Source organism: Rhinoderma darwinii, chromosome 2 (assembly GCF_050947455.1).
Source record: "Rhinoderma darwinii isolate aRhiDar2 chromosome 2, aRhiDar2.hap1, whole genome shotgun sequence".
Taxonomy (NCBI): Eukaryota; Metazoa; Chordata; class Amphibia; order Anura; family Rhinodermatidae; genus Rhinoderma; species Rhinoderma darwinii.
The window spans coordinates 225650029-225676243 of NC_134688.1; the positions used below are offsets into that span (position 1 = coordinate 225650029).

General features: G+C 40.1%; 1 protein-coding gene across 2 annotated transcripts in view; it reads left to right on the forward strand.

The window, feature by feature from the left end:
* Positions 1-26215, forward strand: part of GALNT17 (polypeptide N-acetylgalactosaminyltransferase 17) — a 410986-nt gene that overhangs the window by 229157 nt on the left and 155614 nt on the right. For both annotated transcript variants that reach the window (XM_075852899.1, XM_075852900.1), the window contains exons 4-5: positions 5875-6049; positions 10414-10611. In XM_075852899.1, the coding sequence (XP_075709014.1) occupies positions 5875-6049; positions 10414-10611 (373 nt within the window). The remainder of the gene's footprint in view (positions 1-5874; positions 6050-10413; positions 10612-26215) is intronic.

The window sequence follows — 26215 nt, forward strand, 5'->3', positions numbered from 1 at the left end:
TAACCTTTACATTATGGACTGCTTATATGATTTTAAACAGAAAATACATTTAAAGATAATAGATGTACCTGTAGTCCAATGGGAAACTAATGATCTAATCCTCCATCTTGTAATACTGCCTATACAAGTATTAATTCTGATATAAATTATGTATTTAACAACATTCTTTTAACATATGTGTAGCATCCACGGCCGCAGACTGTCGGGATTACTCACCCCCTGACGGCTGCAGCTATGAATCTGTGGGCGCTGGCCCGCAACTCCTCCCCAGGAGACGCCAGGGCTCACTCCCGCTACGTTCTGCTGCGTCTCATAGTGTGCGCGTGCACACTCGTGCCCGGTCTTAAAGGGCCAGCATGCGCACATGAAAATAATCATTAATTTACCCATGATCACCCTAGACTATAAAAAAGGCTCTGCCCTTTCACTCATTGCCTGAGCGTTGTTGTGTTTACCCGTGTTAGTCTTGCAAATGATCCCCTAGTGTTATCCTGTTCCCAGTGTTCACGTACCTGCTACCTGTATCCCGTGTTACCATTGTTCCTGTGCCTTAGAAAGTTGGAGTCATGTTGTGTCATGGGTCACGCCTGCTGTGTTATACCACGCCTGGTATCTGATGCCAAGGTCCCATCTGAGCCTAGTCGTTACCACTGTCTGAACTGCTACAGGTACCCTTTTGCTTGAACTATATAGACATTGACTTGGTACACTGTTTGGCCAGCTGCTATCCCGCTGCAGTGGTACGGCCCAGTGGGTCCACATACCTACAGATCGTGACAGTACGCTCAGGCCATGGACCCCGCTGGTCAACCCAACACCGTGACGACATCACAAGCAATGCAGGCGGATATGCTAGTCTGCCAATTACGACAGGACCAACTCCTCCAGGCGGTGAACACCATTACACATCGACTGGATGCACAAGCTGCAGTCCTCTCAGCACCCGTTCCTGTTGCTTTGGCTGTTCCTCCTGCTGCACCTCCTGTCAGTACCAGTGCTGACTCCACTGCAGCCACTTCCTCCTCGCTACGACAGAGATGTGATGACCTGCAGGGGATTTCTGAACAAGCGCCACTTCAGTCTACATGCTGGAGCTTTTCCTACTGATGGCGCAAGAATCGCATTTATAGTTTCACTCCTTGCTGGCAAGGCCCTAGCATGGGAAAACCCTATCTGGAAACGTGAGGGACCAGAGACCCGTGACTTCCAGTGTTTTCTACAGACTTTTCGCACGGTATTTGAGGAACCTTGACAAGTCTCCTCAGCAGCTGCATTTCTTCTGACCCTTTGCCAGGGGGAAACCTCAGTCGGTGAGTACACCATTCAGTTCCGCACCCTGGCGGGAGAGCTGGCCTAGGACAACGAGGCCTTAGTGGCTACATTCTGGCAGGGACTGTCTTCTAAAATTGAAGACAAGCTTGCCGCTCGTGATCTGCCACCTACCCTGAATGACCTCATACTTCTAACCACCCAGATTGACATGAAGATCCGGGAGCGATCTCAAGAGGTTTGTCGGGAGAGAAGATTCCCTAAGCTGGCTCCTATCTTCTAGCAATCCCTGTTGCCCTCATCAGTTGTCCCACCTAGGCAGCCCATGCAGGTGGACCTGTAGCAAGGTTCAGATAGCACTAGGTAAACCGTGGGTGCATGCGTAGGGGCCCAACCCGATCCAATGGAAAGAAAGTACTATGCACACCAAATGGGAGATTTTCCAAATAAATTATTTACTTTTAGCCAGTAACAGTGTGTGCGACATTTCGGTCAATACCATGGCCTTCTTCTGGCACTGTGTTTGTACTGGATCCTGTGTGAAGGCGATTTCGTATGGCGACTGACCGCTAGAGTGAGTGCCAGAAAAAGGTCATGGTATTGACCGAAAAGTCGCACACACTGTTACTGGCTAAAAATAAATCATTTATTTGGAAAATCTCCCATTTAGTGTGCATAGTACTTTCTTTCCTATGCAGGTGGACCGGCTCAAACTGTCTGCCCAGAGGAAACACAGCAGACGCACTTCAGGACCTTGTATTGTGGCCTCGGAGGCCATGTTGTGCGTTTGTGCCCTCACAAGCAAAAGAAAATCCAATGCCTAGGATTGGTTGGAGAGACAACCATAGGTGGAACGGCGCAAGATAGAAAGTTCTCCTCTAAACTGTCGATTCCCGTGACCATAGTATCTGGTGAGAAGACGCACCTGGTCTCTGCATATCTGGACTCAGGGTCCACAGCAAACTTCATCCAAAAATACCTAGTGGTTCTTCTCCGGTTGCCCACAGTCCCTCTGGAGACGTCTCTGGCTGTTGCCTCGGTGAATGGACTGCCTCTGCCTGACCCGATCGTATCTGAAACCAAGCCACTGAAGCTCCAAGTTGGAGCCCTTCATTCGGAACTAATTTTGTTTCTTGTTTTGCCTAAAACCATCAATCCTGTCCTACTGGGCCTGCCTGGGATCCGACTACATGACCCAGTCCTGGACTGGAATTCCAGAGAAGTTCTCCAATGGGGCTTCCCAATGTCGCAGCCACTGTCTGTTACAGATCCATCCTTTGCAGACTCCTCTGCATCAGTGATTGGCAGGGTTACCCCCTCATTTCTCTCAGTTTGCGAATGTCTTCAGCAAGGAGGCTAAGACGCTTCCTCCACACCAGGCATATGACTGCCCAATTGAACTGGTTTCAAATGCGTCCCATCCCCGTGGTCGGGTATACCCTCCCTCCTTGCCAGAGACTCTATGTCTATGTCGGCCTATATCAAAGAGAATTTGGAGAGGGGTTTCATACAAAAATCCTCCTCCCCGGCCAGGACCGGGTTCTTCTTTGTCAAGAAAAAAGACGGATCTCTTCAGCCTTGCAATGACTACCATGGTCTCAGTCAAGTCACGGTCAAGAACAAATATCCTTTGCCAAGGAGCCAAGATCTTCTCTAAACTAGACTTGCATGGGGCTTACAATTTGATCCGAATCTGTCAAGGTGATGAGTGGAAAAGAGCATTTAACACTCGAGACGGGCACTATGAATACCTGGTGATGCCCTTCGGTCTGTGTAACGCTCACGCATTCTTCCAGGAATTCGTCAATGATATCTTCGGAGATCTTCTCTATGTCTGTGTTTTGGTCCATCTCGATGATATTCTGATTTTCTCTCCAGATCCGACGACTCATCTGAGGCATGTTCGTCAAGTCTTACTGCAATCAAGGGAGAATCGTCTGTATGCCAAGCTGAAGAAGTACGTCATTGAAAATAACTCTCTGCCCTTCCTGGGTTACATCATCTCGGATCAAGGTCTCAAGATGGATCCTGAGAAAGTAAAGTCCGTCCTGGAATGGCCACATCCCCAGGGCCTGCGGTCTGTACAGCGTTTTTTTGGATTTGCCAACTTCTACCGGCAGTTTATCCCAAACTTCTCATCATTGACGGATCCCATCTCTACCCTTACCAAGAAGGGTGTGAACGCCAAGGTGTGGACTCCAGAGGCAAAATCTGCATTTAATAGCTTCAAGAATGCCATTACCTCAGCCTCAATCCTCCATCATCCTGACATCTCTCGACAGTTCTCATTGGAGGTGGACGCTTCCTTTGTTGGTGCAGGTGCACTTCTGTTCCAGAAAGGCCTCAAAGTAAAGGCAGTGATATGTGGCTATTACTCGAGACTTTTTTCCTCCGCAGACCAAAATTACGCTATTGGGGATCAGGAGTTACTGGCCATTAAATTGACACTGGAGGAGTGGAGACATCTGCTAGAGGGCGCAGCCCACCCCAACCTCATATACACCGACCACAAGAACCTTACATATCTCCAGTCGACTCAACTGCTGAACCCCAGTCAAGCCAGGTGATTGCTATTCTTCGCCCGGTTCCAGTTTGTGCTCCACCACCGGCCCGCGGGCAAAAATGTGAGGGTCAATGCCTTGTCTAGGTAATTTGAAACAGAGGACACCGTGGAGCCTCCGCAAAGTATCATTGACCCATCCTGTGTTATTTCTGCTAATCCTCTGCAATTTAAGACATCCCTCTGGGGAGGACCTTTGTGCGATTGGCAGACAGGAGGAAAATCCTTCGCTGGGGGCACAGCTCCAAAATGGCTGGGCACGCGGGTGCTCGTAAGATACGAGATCTGATTGCTCATCATTTCTGGTGGTGCACGCTGCCCAAAGATATTGTGAACTTTGTCTCATACCGCACTGTGTGTGCTTCCAACAAAGTTGCTCACTCCAAGCCTACCGGTCTGCTCCAACCTGTGCCTGTGCCCAATGCTCCCTGGCAGGATATAGCAATGGACTTTGTTACTGACCTTCCTTCTTCTGCAGGATGGCTGGCAAATCTCTGCATCCAGCACATCTTCCATTTGCATGGTTTGCCTCTTCATATCGTGTCTGATCGGGGGGTTCAGTTCACCTCGGAATTCTGGAGAGCCCTCTGTAAACTCCTAGACGTGAAGATGGACTTTTCTTCAGCCTATCATCCCCAGTCTAATGAACAAGTCGAGAGGATTAACCAAATCATGGAGAATTATCGTCGCCATTTCATCTCCATGCAGCATGATGATTGTGTTCAGCTTCTTCCATGGGCCGAGTTCTCGTACAACAACCACACAAGTGAGTCCACCACCACCACACCATTCTACATTGTCTACAGCCAACATCCACAAATCCCTGTTCCTGTTCTAGCTAAATCCCTGGTACCCGCAGCTGACTCTGCCTTTGGAAATTTTCTACAGGTCTGGCAGCAAACCCGGTCCTCTATTTTGCAGGCAGTCGATCGCATGAAGCGAAAAGCAGATGCTACGAGATGAGAGCCACCTCTGTATCTTCCAGGTACCAAAGTCTGGCTATCCTCAAGGAATATCCGGCTGAGGTTGCCGTCATACAAGTTTGCTCCCAGGTTCCTAAGACCCTTTGAGATCCTACAGCAAATCAACCCTGTCACTTATAAGCTTTGGCTGCCTTCTACCCTCAGGATCCCCAACTCCTTTCATGTGTCTCTCCTGAAGCCTGTGGTCCTGAACCGCTACACAAAAACACCAGAGCCCTGCAGATGCTCCCAATGGTTCTTCAGATGTATTAGAGGTTAAAGAGTTTCTGGACTTCAAAAAAGTAGGAGGAAGAACGTTTTGTTTGGTGGATTGGAAGGGGTTTGGTCCAGAGTTGAGGTCCTGGGAGCCAGAAGAGAATCTCAATGCTCCTGCCCTCATTAAAAACTTCCTCTATCGCTTTGGTTCCAAGAAGAGGGGGCGTAAGAGGGGGGATACTGTAGCATCCACGGCCGCAGCCAATTGGGATTACTCACCCCCCCGACGGCTGTAGCCATGGATCTGTGGGTGCTGGCCCACATCTCCTCCCCAGGAGACGCCAGCGCTCACTTCCGCTCCGTTCTGCTGTATCCCGTAGTGTGCGCGCACACGCTCGTGCCTGGCCTTAAAATAGTCATAACTCTGGACTATAAAAAGTGCTCTGCCCTTTCACTCATTGCCTGTGCGTTGTTGTGTTTACCTGTGTTAGTCTTGAAAATGGTCTCTTAGTGTTATCCTATGCCCAGTGTTCCCGTACCTGTGACCTGTATCTCGTGCTATCGTTGTTCCTGTGCCTTATAAAGTTGGAGTCATGTTGTGCCATCGGTGACACCACGCCTGGTGTATGCTGCCAAGGTCCCATCTGAGCCTAGCTGTTACTACTGTCTGAACTGCTACAGGTACCTTTGTGCTTGCACTATATAGACATTGACTTGGTACACTGTTTGGTCAGCTGCAATCCCACTTCGGCGGTAAGGCCCAGTGGGTCTACATACCCATAGATCGTGACAATATGATTATTTTGTTTGTGTCTATATTGTGTTTGTATGTCTATAAACTTTTATATTGTGTTATTTTCTCTTCAGAAGAGCTAAAAGGACCTTTAGAAGAATATGTTCACAAGCGATATCCTGGTCTTGTTAAAGTAGTCCGGAATCATAAACGAGAAGGATTGATTAGGGCTCGGATAGAAGGCTGGAAAGTTGCTACTGGACAAATCACTGGATTTTTCGATGCACATGTTGAATTTACAGCTGGCTGGTAGGTAAAGAGTAAAGAACTTAGATTGGGATCAATCATCTAGTATAAAAATATATTATATTTTATTCATAAATTTATATAAGAAAAATCATAGTGTCAATGTAGTGCATTTGCTATTCTATTCCGGTACCCACGAAAACAAAAAAAAACTACTGGCCAACAGGAAGTCCATATAATTAATTAATGTGCTAAGTACAAATACCATTTTCCAGATTTCATATTTATCAAGTAATCAGTAAACAATTCATGATATAATAATAAATAGAGGGTAGAAAGTGTAGGTATGCAATCATTTGTAAATTCACTCCAATAGGCAATCGAGATGAGATGTTAGTGAATGGTTTACCAAAAGACTACCATAATTAAAAGTGCTAGTGTGCAATGGATCTAAAACAGTCAAGGCAGTGAGTATAGCCGCCAAGCATCGGCATAGTAAATACCTGCACATTAAATAGATATGTATCTCTTATAGGTTGTCCATCATCTCATAAGGCCGGAATGATGGATCCAAACAACATATTTGAGGTGTGAGAAAAACTATGGCTGCTGTAATAAATTGACATGCCTTACCCACTGACTACATATATCAAATAAATAGGTCACAATATAATATGAGGGCGTCATATGTACTTGCATTTCAAAGGGAAGATCGCCTTTCAGTAACAGACATATTGTCCCACTATACATATGTATAAGACATTAGGCAAAATTCTATCCAGTATTACTCATAGACCAATAATGTATTTAAATTTGCCAAAACTGAACAGATCTTTTTACTCCTCTGGAGATCCTCTGACAACCTAAGTGCTGAAAAGACATATAATTCAATATATGAGTTCATACAGACATTTGTCCCGGCATCTCTCCATGTAGAGGTAGCATCTGATGTCACTGACGCATTGTGTCCTATACAGACTTCCTCAGGGTGCTTGCATCCTGGCATTTCTGGTTATCGCTTTATAGCACTCATTCAAAGGGATATTACCATATTGAATATAATTCAAATTATAAGTCAAAAAGTTAACCAAAGAGAAAAGAAAAAGAGGGTATTGAATAAAAACAAAAAAGGGAACTTTTCCACCATAAAGATAATCTTGTGATTGATCCAATGGGGATATAATCTCACATTTAAGGAGAGAATATATAGATGTTCGTATTGCAGATACAAACAACTAATGATAAATAATATTAATACCGGACTTTCCAATTCAAATATTTATCCCAATGTGGATGCAGGAAAGGGTGATACTTCTTTTTTTTTTTAACTCTTTATTAGAAGGAATTAAATTTGATTTGCTTATTCATACCTAAAGGAGACAATGTGTTCAAATTATAGATCCACAATTCCTTCTTCCGTAATAGGAACTTTCCACAGTCCCCACCTCTCCTGCTAACATGTACAGTAACTGATATATTCCCATAAATAAGAAGACAAATATCGATTTGTTAGAACAATGAATAAAATGTGAGACAAGTGTATTTTGTCATCAGCCCTACGAACATCTCAAATATGCTGGCTAATTCGAACTTGTAACTCCCTGTTTTTTCCAATATACAGTGTAATTTTTTGAAGAGACATTTAATTATATAAATAACCATAGTGGATCGACGATTTAAGAAAAATCTCACAGTAGTAGGTCTTTTATTTTGTGAGAATAAAGAAAAAAATATTTTCTTCATTACAAAGTTGAGCAGTTCCAACACTTAAAGAGGCTCTGTCACCAGATTTTGCAACCCCTATCTGCTATTGCAGCAGATAGGCGCTGCAATGTAGATTACAGTAACGTTTTTTTTTTTTAAAAACGAGCATTTTTGGCCAAGTTATGACCATTTTTGTATTTATGCAAATGAGGCTTGCGAAAGTCCAAGTGGGCGTGTTTAAAGTAAAAGTCCAAGTGGGCGTGTATTATGTGCGTACATCGGGGCGTTTTTACTACTTTTACTAGCTGGGCGTTCTGACGAGAAGTATCATCCACTTCTCTTCAGAACGCCCAGCTTCTGGCAGTGCACAGACACACAGCGTGTTCTCGAGAGATCAAGTTTAGGCCACGACTCAATGCTTGTAAATGGGGCAATATTAGTTGAATATCGGAGGTAGCAGTCACTACCATGACTGCCGCGGCATGCTGCAGTGGTATCGTAGCCCACCTACGCTATTTGCATAGTGCGCTTTTCACTCATTATCAGCAGTCAATTTGGTGGCTGTTAGATCTATAGCTTTACTACAATATTCTAAGGGTGGCTGTCTAATGTCTTCCCCTTACTAGTGGATTGGTCTCCCTGAGACTCAGCCTTAGAGGTACCCGTGTCTGATGAATTACCTGACTTTCCTTTTTTATATTTCTTATATTAAAGAAAATAAATATTTCGTAAATGATATTCATTCTACAGGAACTGCAGTAGCCACAGTATTTAAGCATTAAACCGAAGCATAAAACATTTAATTACCGTGCCAAGACATTTTCAACTGTGAGCAATTTAAAAATGTATCATGTAGTTGGCTGAAAATTCCTTCATAATTATTTAATTTGTTGGAAAGTCAACTAAAATAATCTACTTGTGTCTTATTTAACTATGTTATTTTTTTTATTTACACGTTTTCATTTTATTCACTGTATATCTATAAAATGAATTAACACAATATGAATATGAAATAATCTTTTCAATCCACATTTTCAATTTATAGAATTGATTTATCTTAGTTAAAATGAAACCAATGCAAAAATCTGAACTTCCCATTGTACTTCACATGCTATGTAGCATCCATATGAGTTTTGACAGCTGTCTAGCAACAGATCTAATCCCCAGAGATTACCACTTGGAAGTACACACTGAAGAAGAGATATAAAAACTGGTGCAAGGGGAAAGTGAAGTAGTTGCCCATGGCAACCAATCAGATTCCACCATTTTTCAGAGGCCATTTTGCACCAACTTTGATATATCCCCCCCCCACTATTGTGGATACTAGTAATGTCACCTTCTTCGTCATTTAAAAGGTTACTATCTATATATGCCTGCTAGCTCACAATACAGTTGCTACTTTATTGATAAATTATTTTAACCCCCATGTTTTAAGTGATGTCAGATGTTACAAAACCCATTCATATAATAATATATGTGACCAAGAAAATTACTTTTACATTACATATTACTTTTTTTTAAAATATTTATAGTAAATTGCAGACAGAATATTTTTAATTTATGGGTACATTTTAACAAGCAATTAAATGTAAATGTAAGGTTCCTAAAAGCATTTTTTCACATGGCCTAAATGCACAAATGCCACAAATGCCTAAAGAGATTCCTTTACCAAACACATCCCCTTTAACCCCTAAGGGCGTGGCCTAGCTCAGTTCTTAAAAAAGCACTCCAATTTATATTTTTATTGCACCCTCCAATAGTACATTGGTGTTTCAGTGGGGTGCTGGGTACAAAAATACTTACCGATCCCCGCATCTTGTCTTTTTCGGGTTCAGCGCTGCTCATGTGATCTTCCCTCTGACTTGACTGGAGTCACTGTGCTTTTGAATAAACCGGTACTCAGGCTCTCAATGCATTCCTATGGGAGCCAGAACGAGGCAATGCATTGAGAGCCTTACTTCTGGTTTCCTGAAAAGCATCGATTCCAGACCAGGTCAGTAAGAAGATCACGTGAGCAGCGCTGGACCCGAAAACTACAAGATGCGGGAATCGATAAGTATTTTTGCACACAGCACCCCACTGAAACACCAATGTACAAATGGACGGTGCAATAAAAAAATTAAGTGGAGTGCTTCTTTAAGGATGCAGGAATTTTTTTCTGCAAAAAATAAAAAAGCAACGGAAACGACTACAATAAGTAAATATAACCTAAGTTTGACTTGGGGTAAAGTAAAAAAAAGTTAACTTTTTATATTGATTTGAGATGTCTACACGCTGTACATTTAAATTTTGTTAATCCATCCAATTCTCCATCAGGAGATAATTAGATCTCGTTTTTTATTATAAACCATGTAAAGTTAACTTTAAGCACTTTTATTGTAATTCAAAATGTTCATTTTTAAAACATAAAGATGAAATGGAGTGTTTAGTTTTGAGATGATAAACCAGAGCTAGAATGAAAACTGTTTTTCGAGTTATACAATAACTGTCTATCCAGTTTATAACTCTATTGAAGAAAAGTCCATTTGTCATCCATCTATAAATGTCCAACTTTACTCTTGTAGGATACATCTTTCACTTTCCTTTCTGCTTCTGAAGTAAAAACATTTTAATGGCAGCGCTGTGGAATATGTTGGCGCTATATAATTAATATTAATTAATTAATTAATGATTTATAGGTAATATTTTTATGTAAATCACATTAATCATTATATATTTTACAGGGCTGAACCAGTTTTGTCTCGCATACAAGAAAACCGTAAGAGAGTAATTTTGCCTTCAATAGACAACATTAAGCAAGATACATTTGAAGTTCAGCGATATGAAAATTCAGCACATGGATATAGCTGGGAACTTTGGTGCATGTATATAAGTCCTCCAAAAGACTGGTGGGATGCAGGAGACCCATCTTTACCAATAAGGTCAGTAAAGCCTATTTGACTATTCAATAAAAATAGAATGTTTATCTATTATTTGTAAAAAAATATATATATATTTTTTGTTTTTCTATTATTTGCTAACATGCAGCAACATATAGTGGGATTAATCTGACTAGTTACCTTACTATAACCTGCCCCGGAGTTTAGGTTATTTTGAGATATCAATTAAAATTATCTGCTTAGGAGCTCCAGACCACGATACATTGGAATGGTAAATTATGAGATAAAATAGCCTGTTGGAATCAAAGATAATCTTAACTTTATATATGAATTATTCAGAACTAATATGAACAGGCTTATTGACTATAAGGGTATGTTCACACGGAGGAAAATTCCGCCTCCCATTCATTTCAATAGGAGTCTGATGATTATTTTTCCCGCTGGCTGATTTTTTCAGCTAGTGGGTAAAATAAGTGTCCTGCTCGGTCTTTGGGCGGATTCTGCCCGAACCTCCCATTGAAGTCAATGGGTGGAGGAATAATTCCGCAGGGGATTTTGCGGCAGGACCCGACTTGCAAAATCCGCCATGTGAACAGGGCCTAAAATAGGATTTATCGATGTTCCTATTTCTTTTTGATCTAACCTAAGTCCTCATGCATAATGCAAAACAGTACCCAAGGAACCTGACACACATTGACACACAGAGTTGCTATAGATCTATATTACAGAGCCGTAGGCACTTCATGTGCTACCATTTGGTGCCTCTCTACGGAAGTTTCTCCCATAGAAACAATGCTTTTAGGGTAAAATACTTCCCTAAGGCTATGTTCACATAACTTTTTTTGGCCTACGTTTGACATTTGAAAAGCTCCCTGCGTCTACGTTAAACATTTAATTCATCCGTACCCATAGGCTAAATTTGCATTTGTTTAGCGGATATGTCATAAAAAGCTATTGAATAGCTCATTACATATTTATTTAACAGATGCCTGTGATGGATGCCATACATTGGCTTAGGTTACCATTTTTAAAAAAAGTATATGTTTAACATATGTGTTATTTTACTGGACTCTGTCGGGCAGAATAGCATAGTATACTACACTATTTCATATATTTCTTTTGTGGTATACTAACGTATACCAGACAGACAGGAGGCCAAAACACTCTTTTTGCCTCTGACAATGGAGCATGTCACAATTTTTTTTTCTCACGGATTGTATGTGAATCCTGTAGAAAAAAAAACCTTAGTATGTCTTCTTCTGAAAATTGGGACATAGGAAGTTACAGTATCTGTGTACAGAGATGTTATATGGTTGTGTGCACAAACCATTATATTTAGACACAAATAGTGCATGCCGCAAGAACATTTTTAAAATATGTCATAAAAATATACAAAACATTTTTATATGTAGAAAAAACAAAAATGTTGAAAAAGTCTTGAAGAAGGGACAAATACTGTTGGATAAATGTATACTTGAGTTGAGGAGTATAGAGGTCTAGTAAATAAATAACTATCAGTTGTTGAAAGATAAGTCAGCAAAAGTAGTGTATGTTTTAAAACTTTTACATTTGTGTCTTATGCAATGTTAAATACCTTTGTGTCAAAAAAGACATAAGTATTACAGGTGTGATACCTATATTGGCAAACCAGAAAAATGATATTTACAAGCTGTCAGAGGTCTACTAATTTTCCTGACGATGGAGCCTGTGTGCTCGGAAAGCTTGCAAACATAATTTTTATCTTTTTAAGTTTAATCTTTTGGTTTGGTTTTATAGGCAGGATCATAATGTATACTTCTGAAAGGGAAAGTGTATAGGAATAAAGTGTAGCCTTTTAAAATGTAAATGTGTCTATCACACAATAGAAGACTACATTTGTAGGGTTAACAGCTTGGCCTTTGAAAAAAACATTGAGTCAGTGATGTCACTAATTGAAGAATTGTATTGTTATGAATACACGGTAAGTGTAATCATAAGAATACCTTATTATGTCTTTACTTAGAGTAGGTGACAAGTGCATTTCAAAAGATTCCATTTAAGAAAATTACTTGAATAGTGGAATTGAATTATATTTTGGTTTGTAGATTTTACTGAAAATGCCTGGATGATTTTGCAGCATATTTTGTGGCATAACATCTTGTATTGTTTATATAATACTCCACAAAATCTCTGAAGGTTTCCTGTGGTATCTGGCTGCAAGACATTAGCAGCAGATCTTTTAAGTCCTATAAGTTGCAAAGTGGGGTGCCCATGGATTGGACTTGTTTTCCAGAACATAAGCTTGATCAGATTTGATGGCCGAGTCAACACCTTAAACTCTTTGTCATGTTCCTCAAACCATTCCTCAACGTTTTTTGTAGTGTGGAGTGGCGCATTATTCTGCTAAAAAATGTCACTGCCGTTAGGAAGAGTTAATGGGGAGTACTTTGTATACAACAGTGTTAACGTAGGTGACACTTGTCAAAGTAACATCCACACGAATGCCAGGACTCAAGGTTTATTGGTAGAACATTGCCCAGAGCATTATTCTGCCTCCACCATCTTGCCTTCTTCCAAAGTGCAGCTTAGTACCACATTTTGTAGGTACTGTATAATGGGAACACCGCACAAGGCCCGCCATTTTGGAAATGCTCTGACCCAGTTTTCCAGCCATCATTATTTAGCACTTGTCAAAGTCAGTCAAATCCTTACACTTGGTAATTTTTTCTGCTTCCAACACATCAACTTCAAGGACTGACTGTTCGCTAGCTCCATTCCTTGACAGGTGCAATTATAATAAGATAATGAGGTGACTTTTCTGAATAAGATGTCATATGTGTGTACATGACGACTAACACCATTTCTTACCATTATATGAATTATATCCTGAATATTTTGCCGTTTTCCCCTCTGCAGACTCAATATCTAATTCTCAGTGTTCTCTTAACTAGTGGTGGAGCCTAAGTGCTATCATATTTTCTATACACAGCAAACAAAGAACCCTGCTCTCACATATATAAAAACAGCAGCAACATGGAGGAGATTATACATCAGTATTGAGCAATTTAGCTGTGAATCCAGCACTGGGGTGAGATATAACACTTACCAGGAAGCTGCTGCAGCGTCTCTGTGTGTCTCTCTGCCTCTATCTCATTCTGTTCCTGCCCCTCTCTATAGACTTCTATGGGCAACTGTAACCTGATCTCTCAGTGGGCTGATAATCCGTTTTGAAGAAACGGAAAAGCATTAAATTCAAGTGAGTGAACAGTTAGGAGGTGGAGGAGGGGAGGAAAGAAGACTGACAAGTGCAGAAAGAGGCATTTTTCTATCATATATATCAGCTTCTTATATTCGTCTGCACTATTGAAGTTTGTTGTAACGTTAGTGGCCATTTAATGTTATGTCTGTATATGAAAAGTTATAATATATCTTATAAGTGGAAAGTGGCATCTTCCTCTCCTTCCAGTAACCTGTATTTCTCCTTGCCTGCATGCTCTCGGTAAGGGGGAGTTCACACTGAGTTTTTTTGCGCTGTTTTTGACGCAGAAACCACATTGGAAACTACACCAAACAACATCCGAAATCGCCTCCCATTGAACTCAAGGAGTGGAAAAAAACGCTCGCAGGAAAAAAAAGCGTAATATCCTTTCTTTAGGAGTTTCCATCTTTGACCTCCCATTGACATCAATGTGATGCAGAGAATGTGTTTTTTTTCACGGCGGTTTTTGCCCACAGCTTTTAATGGCCGCGGGCGAATAACGCTACAAAAAACGCGGCAAGTTTTCTGCCACCAGGTAAAAATCTGCCTCAAAATTCCTGACAATATATATGATAGAAAAATTACTCTTATTTTTCTGCCTGCATAAAACTCAGTGTGAACTAGGCCTAAGGCCTCATGCACTTGACCGTAGCCGTGGTCACGACATGTGATTGCGGCATGGACGGCCATGTGGTGTATTCCGCTGGCCGCCCGCAAATCACGGACCATGCACACATTGATCTCAATGAGCTTGGGCCGCAAATGCAGCCCATATAATGACATGTCCTATCTTTTTCGGTCAATGCATGGGCCATGGAAATCACGTGCGCATGGGCCCATAGAAATGAATGTGTCCGCAATTCACCCGCAGATTTGCGAGTGAATTGTGGCCGCAAAACACGTTCGTGGGCATGAGAACTTATGTTCAAAAACCCTTAGGGCATGTTCAGACGTGGCGGAATTCTGCACACACTGTCTGCATCAATGCCGCACATAATCTGCGTTGCAGATTCTGTTGCGGATTTGGCTAAAATGTTAAGTAAAATGCTGCGGATTTGTCGTTGAGGATTCAGGTGCAGATCACACCCTGCTCTCTTTCAAACATTCCATCTCAGTCTGGGTATAGACCTCGACACACATAAGTACAGCCAGAAAGATGAAATATCCTGTTCCTGAAAGCAATCCGCAACGCAACACACATTACATCTGCGGATTTCATTGTGTAATTTTGAAACTCCATTGAAGTCAATGGAGAAATTCCGCAACACGTACGCATCAAGTCCGCAACAGCCAGTGTATGCTGCGGACAGAAAATTTCGCACCGCAGCATATGGTCCGCAGCGGAGTTTTCCGCAACGTCTGCACGAAGATAACTAAAAAAGTGTGGAAACCAATAGACAAACTGCTGCGGATTTCCACAGCATTTCCGCCACGTCTGAACATGCCCTTAGACTTATAGATAGTAGACAGGGAGAAGGGAGCTTTAGCAGGATCTCTCCCTCAGTGTCTGTGTGGGATTCAAGCTGTGAGAAGAGAGGGGGAGGATTTCATGATGATCATATTACAGTCTCTCCATCTGCCTATGAGACAGTCTGCACACAGCACAGTGCTGACACCACATCGGCATGAGCCTACCCATCCAGCAAGCATACATAGAAAATGAACATTTACAGAAATAATACAAAGGAGAGGAAAAATCCCCAAATCTGCAGATAACACAAGGCATTTCTGACTGTACTACATTTAATACAGTCTAGTTTAGTTTTGTATTGTATTGATAGGTGCTTTTTAAGGCATACCTATTATTCTGGTTTTTTTTTTAATTTAGGGAATTGTCCCACCTTTTTAACTGGCTCCAGCACTGATTTGCAGTAATATAGTAATAGTAGACATGGGGAGGAAGAAGATAATAGGGGTTACAGCTGCAGGTTCTCTCGCTCCCTCACTGTGTTTCTGCATGGGAAACGGCCGGCTATGAAAAGTGGAGGGACTACAGAAGTAGAAAGACATCCCATTGGCTATAGGATGTAGGAGTAGCATGAAATTACACTATAGTAAAGGCAAACTTCACCCAAGGAAAAGCCTGCTAAATGACAAAGACGGAAGAAAAAGTAATACATTGACAAAAGGGCTAGAAAAACATTTGCATATTAGACACACAACTCATGACATCACTTCAGCAAGTATAAATCTATAGCTGCCTAAGGAGGGATGGCTGTTTTTTGTTATGAGTATGTGTTAAAACTATAGCAGTAATCTCCAGATGCCATATTTAGTCCCTGTTCACACAGTTATTTGGCGCTAATTTTGATGCTGAAACCGCACCATAATCAGCGCCAAAAAACGCCGCAACTCTCCTCCCATTGATTTCAATGGGAGACAGAGGCGTTTTTTTTCCTGAGTGGTTTTTGTCCGCTCGCGGTAAAAAAAGCGACATGACATTTCTTGAGGCGTTTTCCGCCTCAAAAACCCTATTGAAATCAATGGGAGACTGAAAAAATTGCCGTGGACGGGCACAGCCATTTTTTTCATGCGGTTTCTGCCAAAAAAACTCGTGTTTTTTTCCTTTGCCTGTTGAAGAAAGAGATTTAAAAAATGCGTCAAAAAAGTGTGTCAAAAAACACATGTGGTACAAAACCACTTAAAAAAAAAACGGAGCCGATTTTTCCCTTAAAAAAAACTCTGTATGAACTGACCCGGAGGGCCTCTGCAGAACGACAAGAATGTGTGATCTCGCGAGAGAGATCACATAGCACAAGCCGATCTGACACTGTCCATAGCTGACAGTCTCAGAGCGATAAGTATCACTACCCCCCCCCCCCCTGCCATTTAGAAATAAAGAAATGTCCCATTGACAGTTCAGGGGGTTATTTACAACTAGGGCGCGAAATATAATAGCACCAATATCTAAATAACGGAGGAGGCAAGAAGCATAGTTTAAATTGAGACAAGGTTTGTGCAGCACTACCTATTACATGGGGAAACTCAGCTGCACATGTATGGGCTGGTGAAAGGTTCTCTTTAACTTTGAAGGTGACATTTTTAAATTAAAATAATTAAAATCACTTTGATGCTTTATAAACCAAGAACATGTGGTTGCCATGATAAATTTAATTATGGTTGGTTTTGAACTGAAAAAATGTTGCTTGAATCTTTAGATCTCTAATAATTTCTAGACAAATGAAAATGAATTATTCATCAAGATTTATAATCATCCATAATTGCTTTAAACTGTCTATTGTTTAAACATAATATGTATTAAAGCACAGAAAAAGAATAAAATGAATCTGGCTTATCTAAAAAGAAATACGTTTTATGCAATCAATTTTAAATTCTAATGTACATAAAATTCCTTTAGGGTATGTTCACACTTGGCATATTAGCTGCGGATTTTCCGCAACGGATTTCATTGCGGAAAATCCACGGCGTATTACAGTAGCAGCAAAGTGGATAAGATTTGAAAAGATCTCATCCACACGCTGTGGAAAAAATCTGCTGAGAAAACGTTCATAAATTAACCCACGGCTGTGCTTTTTTAATCTGCATGTCAATTTATGCTGCGGAGTCACTACACTTTTGTTGCATGTTTTTCCCATTGATGGGAAGGTAATACCAATAAATAGCAAATATTGTGTTTTTTAGATGGAAAAGCTGCAATTCTGCCACAAAAATTGCAAATCAGAAAAAACAACAACTTATTTAAGCTTAATTAAAAAGTATATAGTTCTATACTTACAACCTTGTGCGTTGCCATAGCGACGCATCCCTCTGTTCTCCGTGTGGCCCAGCCTCCTGGGATGACGTTTCATCCCATGGGATTGCTGCAGCTAATCACAGGCTGCAGCGGTCACATCGGCTGCAGCGTCATTACAAGAGGTCGTACTGCACAGAGAACAGAGGAATGCGTAACTATGGCAACGCCCAAGGGGTAAGTATTGGCTTTTTTTTCCAATTCCATTTTCTACTGTGGAGTTTCCGCCATAAAATCTGCTACGCAATTTTGTGCGGCTTTTCGGGCAGAATTCTTTGCGAGTCCTAGGTCGGGTACGCTGTGTATCCATTCTATGTGTACATACCCTAAATCTGGCACCAAAGGGACCAGATTTCCTTGGCTGCATGGTCTCCAGTTTTAAATAGTAATTCAAATCTTGAAATAGTCTGAAAGTCAAACATGTCATGTGCAACAGGAACAAGATTATAGCATATTTGACTGGATACATATTTCAGCAGTTACTAAAAAAAAATTACGCAATTCTATGAACAATGCCTGAAACCTGATTGGAATAGTTAACCTGTGCAACAATTAACATCTTGCTAAATATTATGATGCCTATAGGTCTAATGATAGTTGTTAATAATAAAATACAAAAAGTAATTATCCCTATTTGTATGTTGCTAAGACAATTAGTTTAGCAATCAGTCAACAATCAGACAGTTAGAAGGCAGGGTAGAGGGAAGTCTGTCGGGGAATCTAGTCCTAACCTGGCATGCCCCAACAAGTGGCAAATGAGGGGGATGTGAGTTCAGGGCTAGCACTGTTGCAGCAAGACACTTCTTCTGACAGCCAGGGGAATGTATTTTACAGTAAGGAGAGGAATAGGAGTTCAGGGCAAGAAACAGGTGCTGGTAGTGGGGGATTCACTTATTAGGGGAACTGATAGGGCAATCCGTCACAAAAATTGGGATGGTTGAACAGTGTATTGCCTTCCTGGTGTTTAATTTCGACATATCGCAGATCGGGATGATTGATTGATGGGAGGGGCTGGTGAGGACTTAGAGGTCATGGTGCTCATCGGCAGCAATGGCAAAGTTAGAGGTAAGGGAAGGTCCTTAAAAATTATTACTTAGGCCGTAAGCTTATAGCAAAGACTTCAAATGTAGTATCTTCTGAAATACTACCTGTACCACACCAGAGAGCCAGCGAGCAATCAGGGAGGTAAACAAGTGGCTAAAGAACTGCTGGAGGAAGGTGGGGTTTGTGTTCTCTGCTGGCCAAAGCCTATTTGTTAGAGATGGGCTCAATCAGAATGGGAAGGGTTCAGCTGTACTTGGGAGAAAATGGCTAGGAGGTTAGAGGAGTGTTTAAACTAGAGATCAGGGGGACTACTACATATGTAGAGTGCAAGATGTAGATAGGAAATTTGAACTGGGGGTGGATCAGAGGGAGTAGTTAGAATAGTTAATAAGGATAATTTTACATTTAAAAATTACCAGAAACCTCTGAATTGTATGCTAACTAATGCTAGAAGCCTAACAAATAAAATTGATGAACTGATATTCTAGCTAACCCTAAATTTAAGTTGATCAGCATTAGTGTTAGATTGTGTATTAGAAGTACACAGAAGCATCTGTCAGTCCAGCTATCGGTCCAACTTACTGACAGGTTCGGCTTACAGCGGCATAGTGCAGCTTCTATGCACAGTGGATACATAGAAGCTGCAACGCTGAAATTATACATTTGTAATAACTGTATTTTACAAATGCTTTTCGAATCACCTAATACATACATTGCAATATTAAAAAAATGTCACTAAAGGTTTACATAGCCGTTAACTATAGCAACCAGAGTCAGGCAGCTGCTGCCAAGGCAAATAACATCATGGGGTGCATAAAAAGAGGCATATATGCACATCACAAAAACATAGTTTTACCACTTTATAAATCAATAGTCAGACCGCACATGAAATATTGTGTACAGTTTTGGGTATTAGTGCACAACAAAAACATTAGAGCTTTGAGCAAATTCAAAGTTCGGCAGCTTAAGTAATAAATGGAATGTGTGGACTACAGTACACAAAAAGATTAATAAAATTAGGATTATTTTGTTTGAAATAAAGATGACTAAGGGATAATAACTATGTATAAATATCTCAAAGGTCAATACAGAAATCTCTTTCATGATTTACTTATTCTCAGGAGTGCAACTATAGCATAGGGACATCTCCTACGTCTAAAAGAAAAAAAGGTTTCTACACAAAAATAGGAGGAGTTCTGTAGTGTAAGAGCAGATAGACTATGGAACGTTTTTTTAAATTATTATTATTAAATCAATGTGTTATGTGTTTATAGTCAACTTTCAAATTTACTTTCATGAAAAAATGTTTTTCATTTTAACGATACAGCTTCTATATATCCTGCATACATAGAAGCTGTATTGTTCTCTCTCCGCTATTTCTGTCAGTTCAGCTTAATTGACGGCTCGGGTGAGAGTAGGTTCGGCGTGTCCCTGACACACAGGATACAGCTAATATCGATGAACATCTAAGTTATGTCAGAGACAAGCAGTACCTGCTCTTAGCCGATCTGAACTGATGGAATTGGCTGAGAGACAATGATACAGCTTCTATGTATGCAGGATACATAGAAGCTGTATCATAAAAAGTAAAAACAAATTGAATAAAAGTCAATTTAAAAGTTGATTATAAACACATAGCACATTGAGTTAATAAACAAAAACAAATGTTTTCAAAGGTGTACATAGCTTTTAAAGTAAATGTCCATTCTTGAATAGCATATTTTTAAAATCTAAATAAGCTAAAAATTCTGTGATGAATAATTTCCATATATATCTTTATAGAGGGCCAAATCCTCTGAATAGACATAGATTAAAAAATTCAGACTGCACGCAGCCACCACTAGAGGGAGCTTACTGCATACTGCTTATACATTGATCTCAATAAAAAAGTATACAGTAAGGTCCTAAGTACCCTCTTAGCGCCCTATAGGTGGTCAAAGTGTAATGCTTTAAAGCCTGCATAACCTTTCAGGTGACTGTGTGTGTACATGAGTGAATAACAATATTTTAGGCCATTATATGACATGTATTCTTTATTTTCAGCCGTTTTCCCCTCTGTGTTCTCTATCTCTATTTATCGGTTTTCCCTGAGCCAGTGGGTGAAGTCTAATTTCTATCATTCTCCCATACACAGCACACACAGAGAAGAGAACATCCTGATCTCTTGTCTCTTTGTAGCACAACCATAGAAGCAGCAGCAACATGGAGGACATCATATAGCAGTAATAAGCAGTGTAGCTGTAAATCCAGCAACAGCACCAGTGTCTCTGCGTGTCTCGCTCTCTTATTTTGCTCCTGCTCCCTCCTCTCCTTACCTCTCCATAGACTTTTTTAGGCAGGTGTAACACGATCCTTCAGTAAGCTGATAGGCCACCTTGTCTTAAGGAAACAGATTTAGCAGTAAATTCAGAGTGAGCGCAAAGTTAGAAGGGGGGCCCTGATAAGTGGAAAAAGCATTTTTCTCTAATATATTATATTACAAAGTTTCTTATATTCACTTGTATTATTGTTGATTTATGCAAAGATTATTGAAAAGTTACTGACCAATTAAATCTATGTCAGTACAGTGGATTTAGAGCTCTGTATGATTAAAAACATAGCCCCAATTGCTATAAATTAATCAGCACAAAATGTTGGACCCAAAAAGACATTATGTTAAAAGGTGGAGGTTCCCTATAACACCAGAATTGTCAGGGTGCTCAAGGAGATGAAGTCACCTAAAAAAAAATAATTGCTGCTTTCCTGTATTTTAGCGTTTAAATACAGCAACATTTTATTTTAGTATGCAGATATATAATCCAGATTTGGGAACATAGCCAGTACTATGACAGAAGAAAAATAAGAGAAGAAATCTGTACAGGAACAGAAAAAAAAAGCGTATTGAAAAAGCAGGCACATTTTTCCAGTTAAGGGAAGACGTTTTAATTACATTTTGCTGTCTTAGTCCTTTTGCAATTTAATTAACAAATTAAATTTTATATTTAAAAATATATATTCTTAGATCCCCCTGTATAATTGAGTCTTATCTGTAAGGGTATGTTCACACGGCCTATTTTCGTCCGTTTTTCTGGCCATAAACGGACGAAAAACGGCTGATAAATCAGAAGCAGAACGCCTCCAAACATCTGCCCATTGTAATCAATGGGAAAAACAGCACTCTGTTCCGATGGGCCGTTTTTTTTACGCAGCCATTTTGAAAAACGGCCGCGTAAAAAAACGGATGCGAAAAAGAAGTGCAGGACACTTCTTGGAACGTTTTTGGAGCTGTTTTTCATAGACCCTAACATTAACATTGTTAATGTGCTAAATGACTATTCTAGCAGCAAACGTCTGGTTTTTAATGCAATATCTACATAGGTGTATAGAGGCCCATTTCCAGCAACCATCACTCCAGTGTTCTAATGGTACATTGTGTTTGCTAACTGTGTTAGAAGGCTAATGGATGAGTAGAAAACACTTGAAAACCCTTGTGCAATTATGTTAGCACCGCTGCAAACAGTTTTGCTGTTTAGAGGAGCTATAAAACTGACGTTCCTTTGAGCTAGTTGAGAATCTGGAGCATTACATTTGTGGGTTCGATTAAACTCTCAAAATGGCTAGAAAAAGAGAGCTTTCATGTGAAATTCGACAGTCTATTCTTGTTCTTAGAAATGAAGGCTATTCCATGCGAGAAGTTGCCAAGAAACTGAAGATTTCCTACAACGGTGTGTACTACTCCCTTCAGAGGACAGCACAAACAGGCTCTAACCAGAGTAGAAAGAGAAGTGGGAGGCCCCACTGCACAACTGAGCAACAAGACAAGTACATTAGAGTCTCTAGTTTGAGAAATAGATGCCTCACAGGTCCTCAACTGGCAGCTTCATTAAATAGTACCCGCAAAACGCCAGTGTCAACGTCTAGAGTGAAGAGGCGACTTCGGGATGCTGGCCTTCAGGGCAGAGTGGCAAAGAAAAAGCCATATCTGAGACTGGCTAATAAAAGGAAAAGATTAATATGGGCAAAAGCACACAGACATTGGACAGAGGAAGATTGGAAAAAAGTGTTATGGACAGACGAAGTTTGAGGTGTTTGGATCACACAGAAGAACATTTGTGAGATGCAGAACAACTGAAAAGATGCTGGAAGAGTGCCTGACGCCATCTGTCAATCATGGTGGAGGTAATGTGATGGTCTGGGGTTGCTTTGGTGCTGGTAAAGTGGGAGATTTGTACAAGGTAAAAGGGATTTTGAATAAGGAAGGCTATCACTCCATTTTGCAACGCCATGCCATACCCTGTGGACAGCGCTTGATTGGAGCCAATTTCATCCTACAACAGGACAATGACCCAAAGCACACCTCCAAATTATGCAAGAACTATTTAGGGAAGAAGCAGGCAGCTGGTATTCTATCTGTAATGGAGGGGCCAGCGCAGTCACCAGATCTCAACCCCATAGAGCTGTTGTGGGAGCAGCTTGACCGTATGGTACGCAAGAAGTGCCCATCAAGCCAATCCAACTTGTGGGAGGGGCTTCTGGAAGCATGGGGTGAAATTTCTCACGATTACCTCAGCAAATTAACAGCTAGAATGCCAAAGGTCTGCAATGCTGTAATTGCTGCAAATGGAGCATTCTTTGACGAAAGCAAAGTTTGAAGGAGAAAATTATTATTTCAAATAAAAATCATTATTTCTAACCTTGTCAATGTCTTGACTATATTTTCTAGTCGTTTTGCAACTAATTTGATAAATATAAGTGTGAGTTTTAATGGAAAACACCAAAATTGTCTGGGTGACCCCAAACTTTTGAACGGTAGTGTGTATATATATATATATATATATATATATATACATCTTTCTGATTTAATCTGGTATAATGTCTCTGTATCTATCTATTGTCTGCACCACATTTTTGTGTTTACATACTCCATTCTTATTTGCACCTCATATAATTTTGCATTGGAAATTGAATTTATATTCTTCTGTCATTACATCTGAGATGCTTTATACAAAGCAGTTATTAATTCTGCATTCTCAAACACTGTTGCAAAGGAATAGAATTTCTTTCGTTTGTGCTTTATCCTCTTGCATAATGAGCCAGAACATTGCAGTTGTGGTATCGGTGGTGTTACAATAGCAATTTGTCTATCCTTATATGAATTACTTACACATTCTAAAGTCAGGACACAGCTCATTGTATTTAATTTTAAACAAATTTGGATTTACGCTCTTGTTACAGATAGCAAAATCAATCCATTTATCTTTAAACTATCAACTGCTAAACCTGCAACCAATTTTAAGATTTCTCTTATGATAATGCTATGTTCATAAACCTTTGTAAACACACTGTATAATGCTGGAAGGTGCCTCTAAGGTTTAACACAGAAACGTAACTTGAAGGTCCTGGGCGCCATTGAAAAACTTGTAACAGGGCCTATCATCTACTATTAATAATACTGATGTCTTCGAATGTGGAAGTGGGAGTTTGGGTCCCTTCATGCTCCAGGGCCGGTGTGCGACTGCTACTCCTTTAGCTACGGTGCTGTGCGTGAGGCAACATATTCTCCCCTAGAAGTAATGCACCACTACTGCATCAGTAAAAACCGTGATTAAACTATAGTAAAAATGAATTACGTTTTTTCTCTTAAAAGTCATTGCTAGTTCCAGGAAACTGATCCTAATAGAAGTTAATCAATACGTTCTATGTCCGGTAGTCTAAAATGGTGCAGATAAAAACTATAAGTCCCCATGTAGCTATGTTTTGACAGACAAATAAAGATATGGCTCTTGAAATGTGAACATGCTTTTACTGTGGAAAAGACATAAAATAACTTACATATTTGATATATCTGCAATCGTAACAATTAATAGAATAAATAGTATGTGTTATTTATATCTGAGCTTAAGAAAACAAATTCAAAATGGGAGGCAGAGAAAGCGACTCTCGCAGCGCTTTTGGCCATCGGCGCTCAATGGCCGCGGGCGAAAAACGATGCGAAAAAGCGGCAAGCTGCCTGCAGGCAGATCAAAATCTGCCTCAAAATAACAAATGGAATGGAATTTTCTGCCTTCAAAAAACTCTGTGTGAACATACCCTAACATGATTGCTGCGGATAGGGCAGGGTGTTCAACGTTCCATCGCTGACTGCATTGTTTATAAATTTGTCTCAGCATTGCGATGCAATTTTAGCAATAGATGGGAGATGGCATAACACCAGGCGTGCATAAGTGGTATTAAATATGCTAGTCCGTGCGACATAGTTAACAATGTATAGAGTGTATTTCTGATGAATTTAATGTTATCTTCATTGAAAAAAACAGTGCTTTTCTTTCAAAAATAAGGAAATTTCTAAGTGACCCTAAACTTTTGAACGGTAGTGTATATATGTATATATATATATATATATATATATATATATATATATATATGGATGTGGGTGTTACATATCAAAGCAACAGCAGTTTAAAATTGACTATGTCCATAAACACTTATATTTGTAAAAAAGTATTTAATCTCATTATTACTGTGTTATCAGAAAATATGTGAAATATTTGAGAGTATATTTTCACTGTTTTAATCTTTTTATACATTAGGTATTGGCCACATTTTGTCTTTCTACTCACTTCACTGTTCCTTTATCTACTGCTTCAAAGAGTTCAGGTCATAGCTTTATGTACCGAGAATGATTTTCATGTTGCATAGTCCTATTTTGTCCATGCTGTATCTACTAGACCTACTCTATCACAGTTTTATCTAGAATACTTTAGCATTTAAAGAGAATTTGCAAAGTATTTAATTTTAATTTCATTAATTAGATTTAAGATTGTAGGAGAGAAATAATGTGTTTGTTCTACTTTTAAATGTTGTACAGATGTAGCAGTGTTTAACTTGACTCCTAACACAGTAAATACACAGTGGTAAGAAACTCAAATGTGACTTTTTTAATGGATTTTTAATGGCTAAGGCCCCATGCGTAATTACGGACCCATTTATCTCTATGGTCGACTGACACCTTTCCATAGAAAGGCTCCGCAAAAGATAGGACATGTCTTATTTTTTGCTTTTTACGGACCGTGCTCCCATACTTTATATGGGAGCATGGCCTGCAAATGTGGGTGGCTGTCCCCAGACTGTGATTACGAGCACGGTCATGTGCATGGGGCCTTAAGTGATATGTTATCACACTGCAAGATAAGGATTTCTACATATGTATCTGAACATTTTTTATTTCAAAAACCTCCCTGGGGAAGCCATTCTGGACATACAAACTTCCTATATGTAATTCCTCTATAGACAGTGCAGCGGGAAGCATGTGCTGAAATAAATGGGAGACAAATGACGGAAAAAATCTTTTAGACTATTACAATCTCCATGCAGTGAAGAGTCAGCTCCCTTCCCCAGAGATTTATCTGTGTGTAGTGTTGCTATCCTGCTTATCTAAGACTCCAGCATTAAAACACAGCTGTTATTAAATCCCCTGCCCTCAAATGACAATGACATGACTCTGCTCATGGTGCCCCAGTCTAAGCTACAAATGAGCTACAGAAACAGGAAGTGTCAACCTATTGCGTCTGCTCTATTATGGGGTAAAAACTGTAATATTTTGAGATTTTTGTTTTTTCCATTTTTCTTTATTT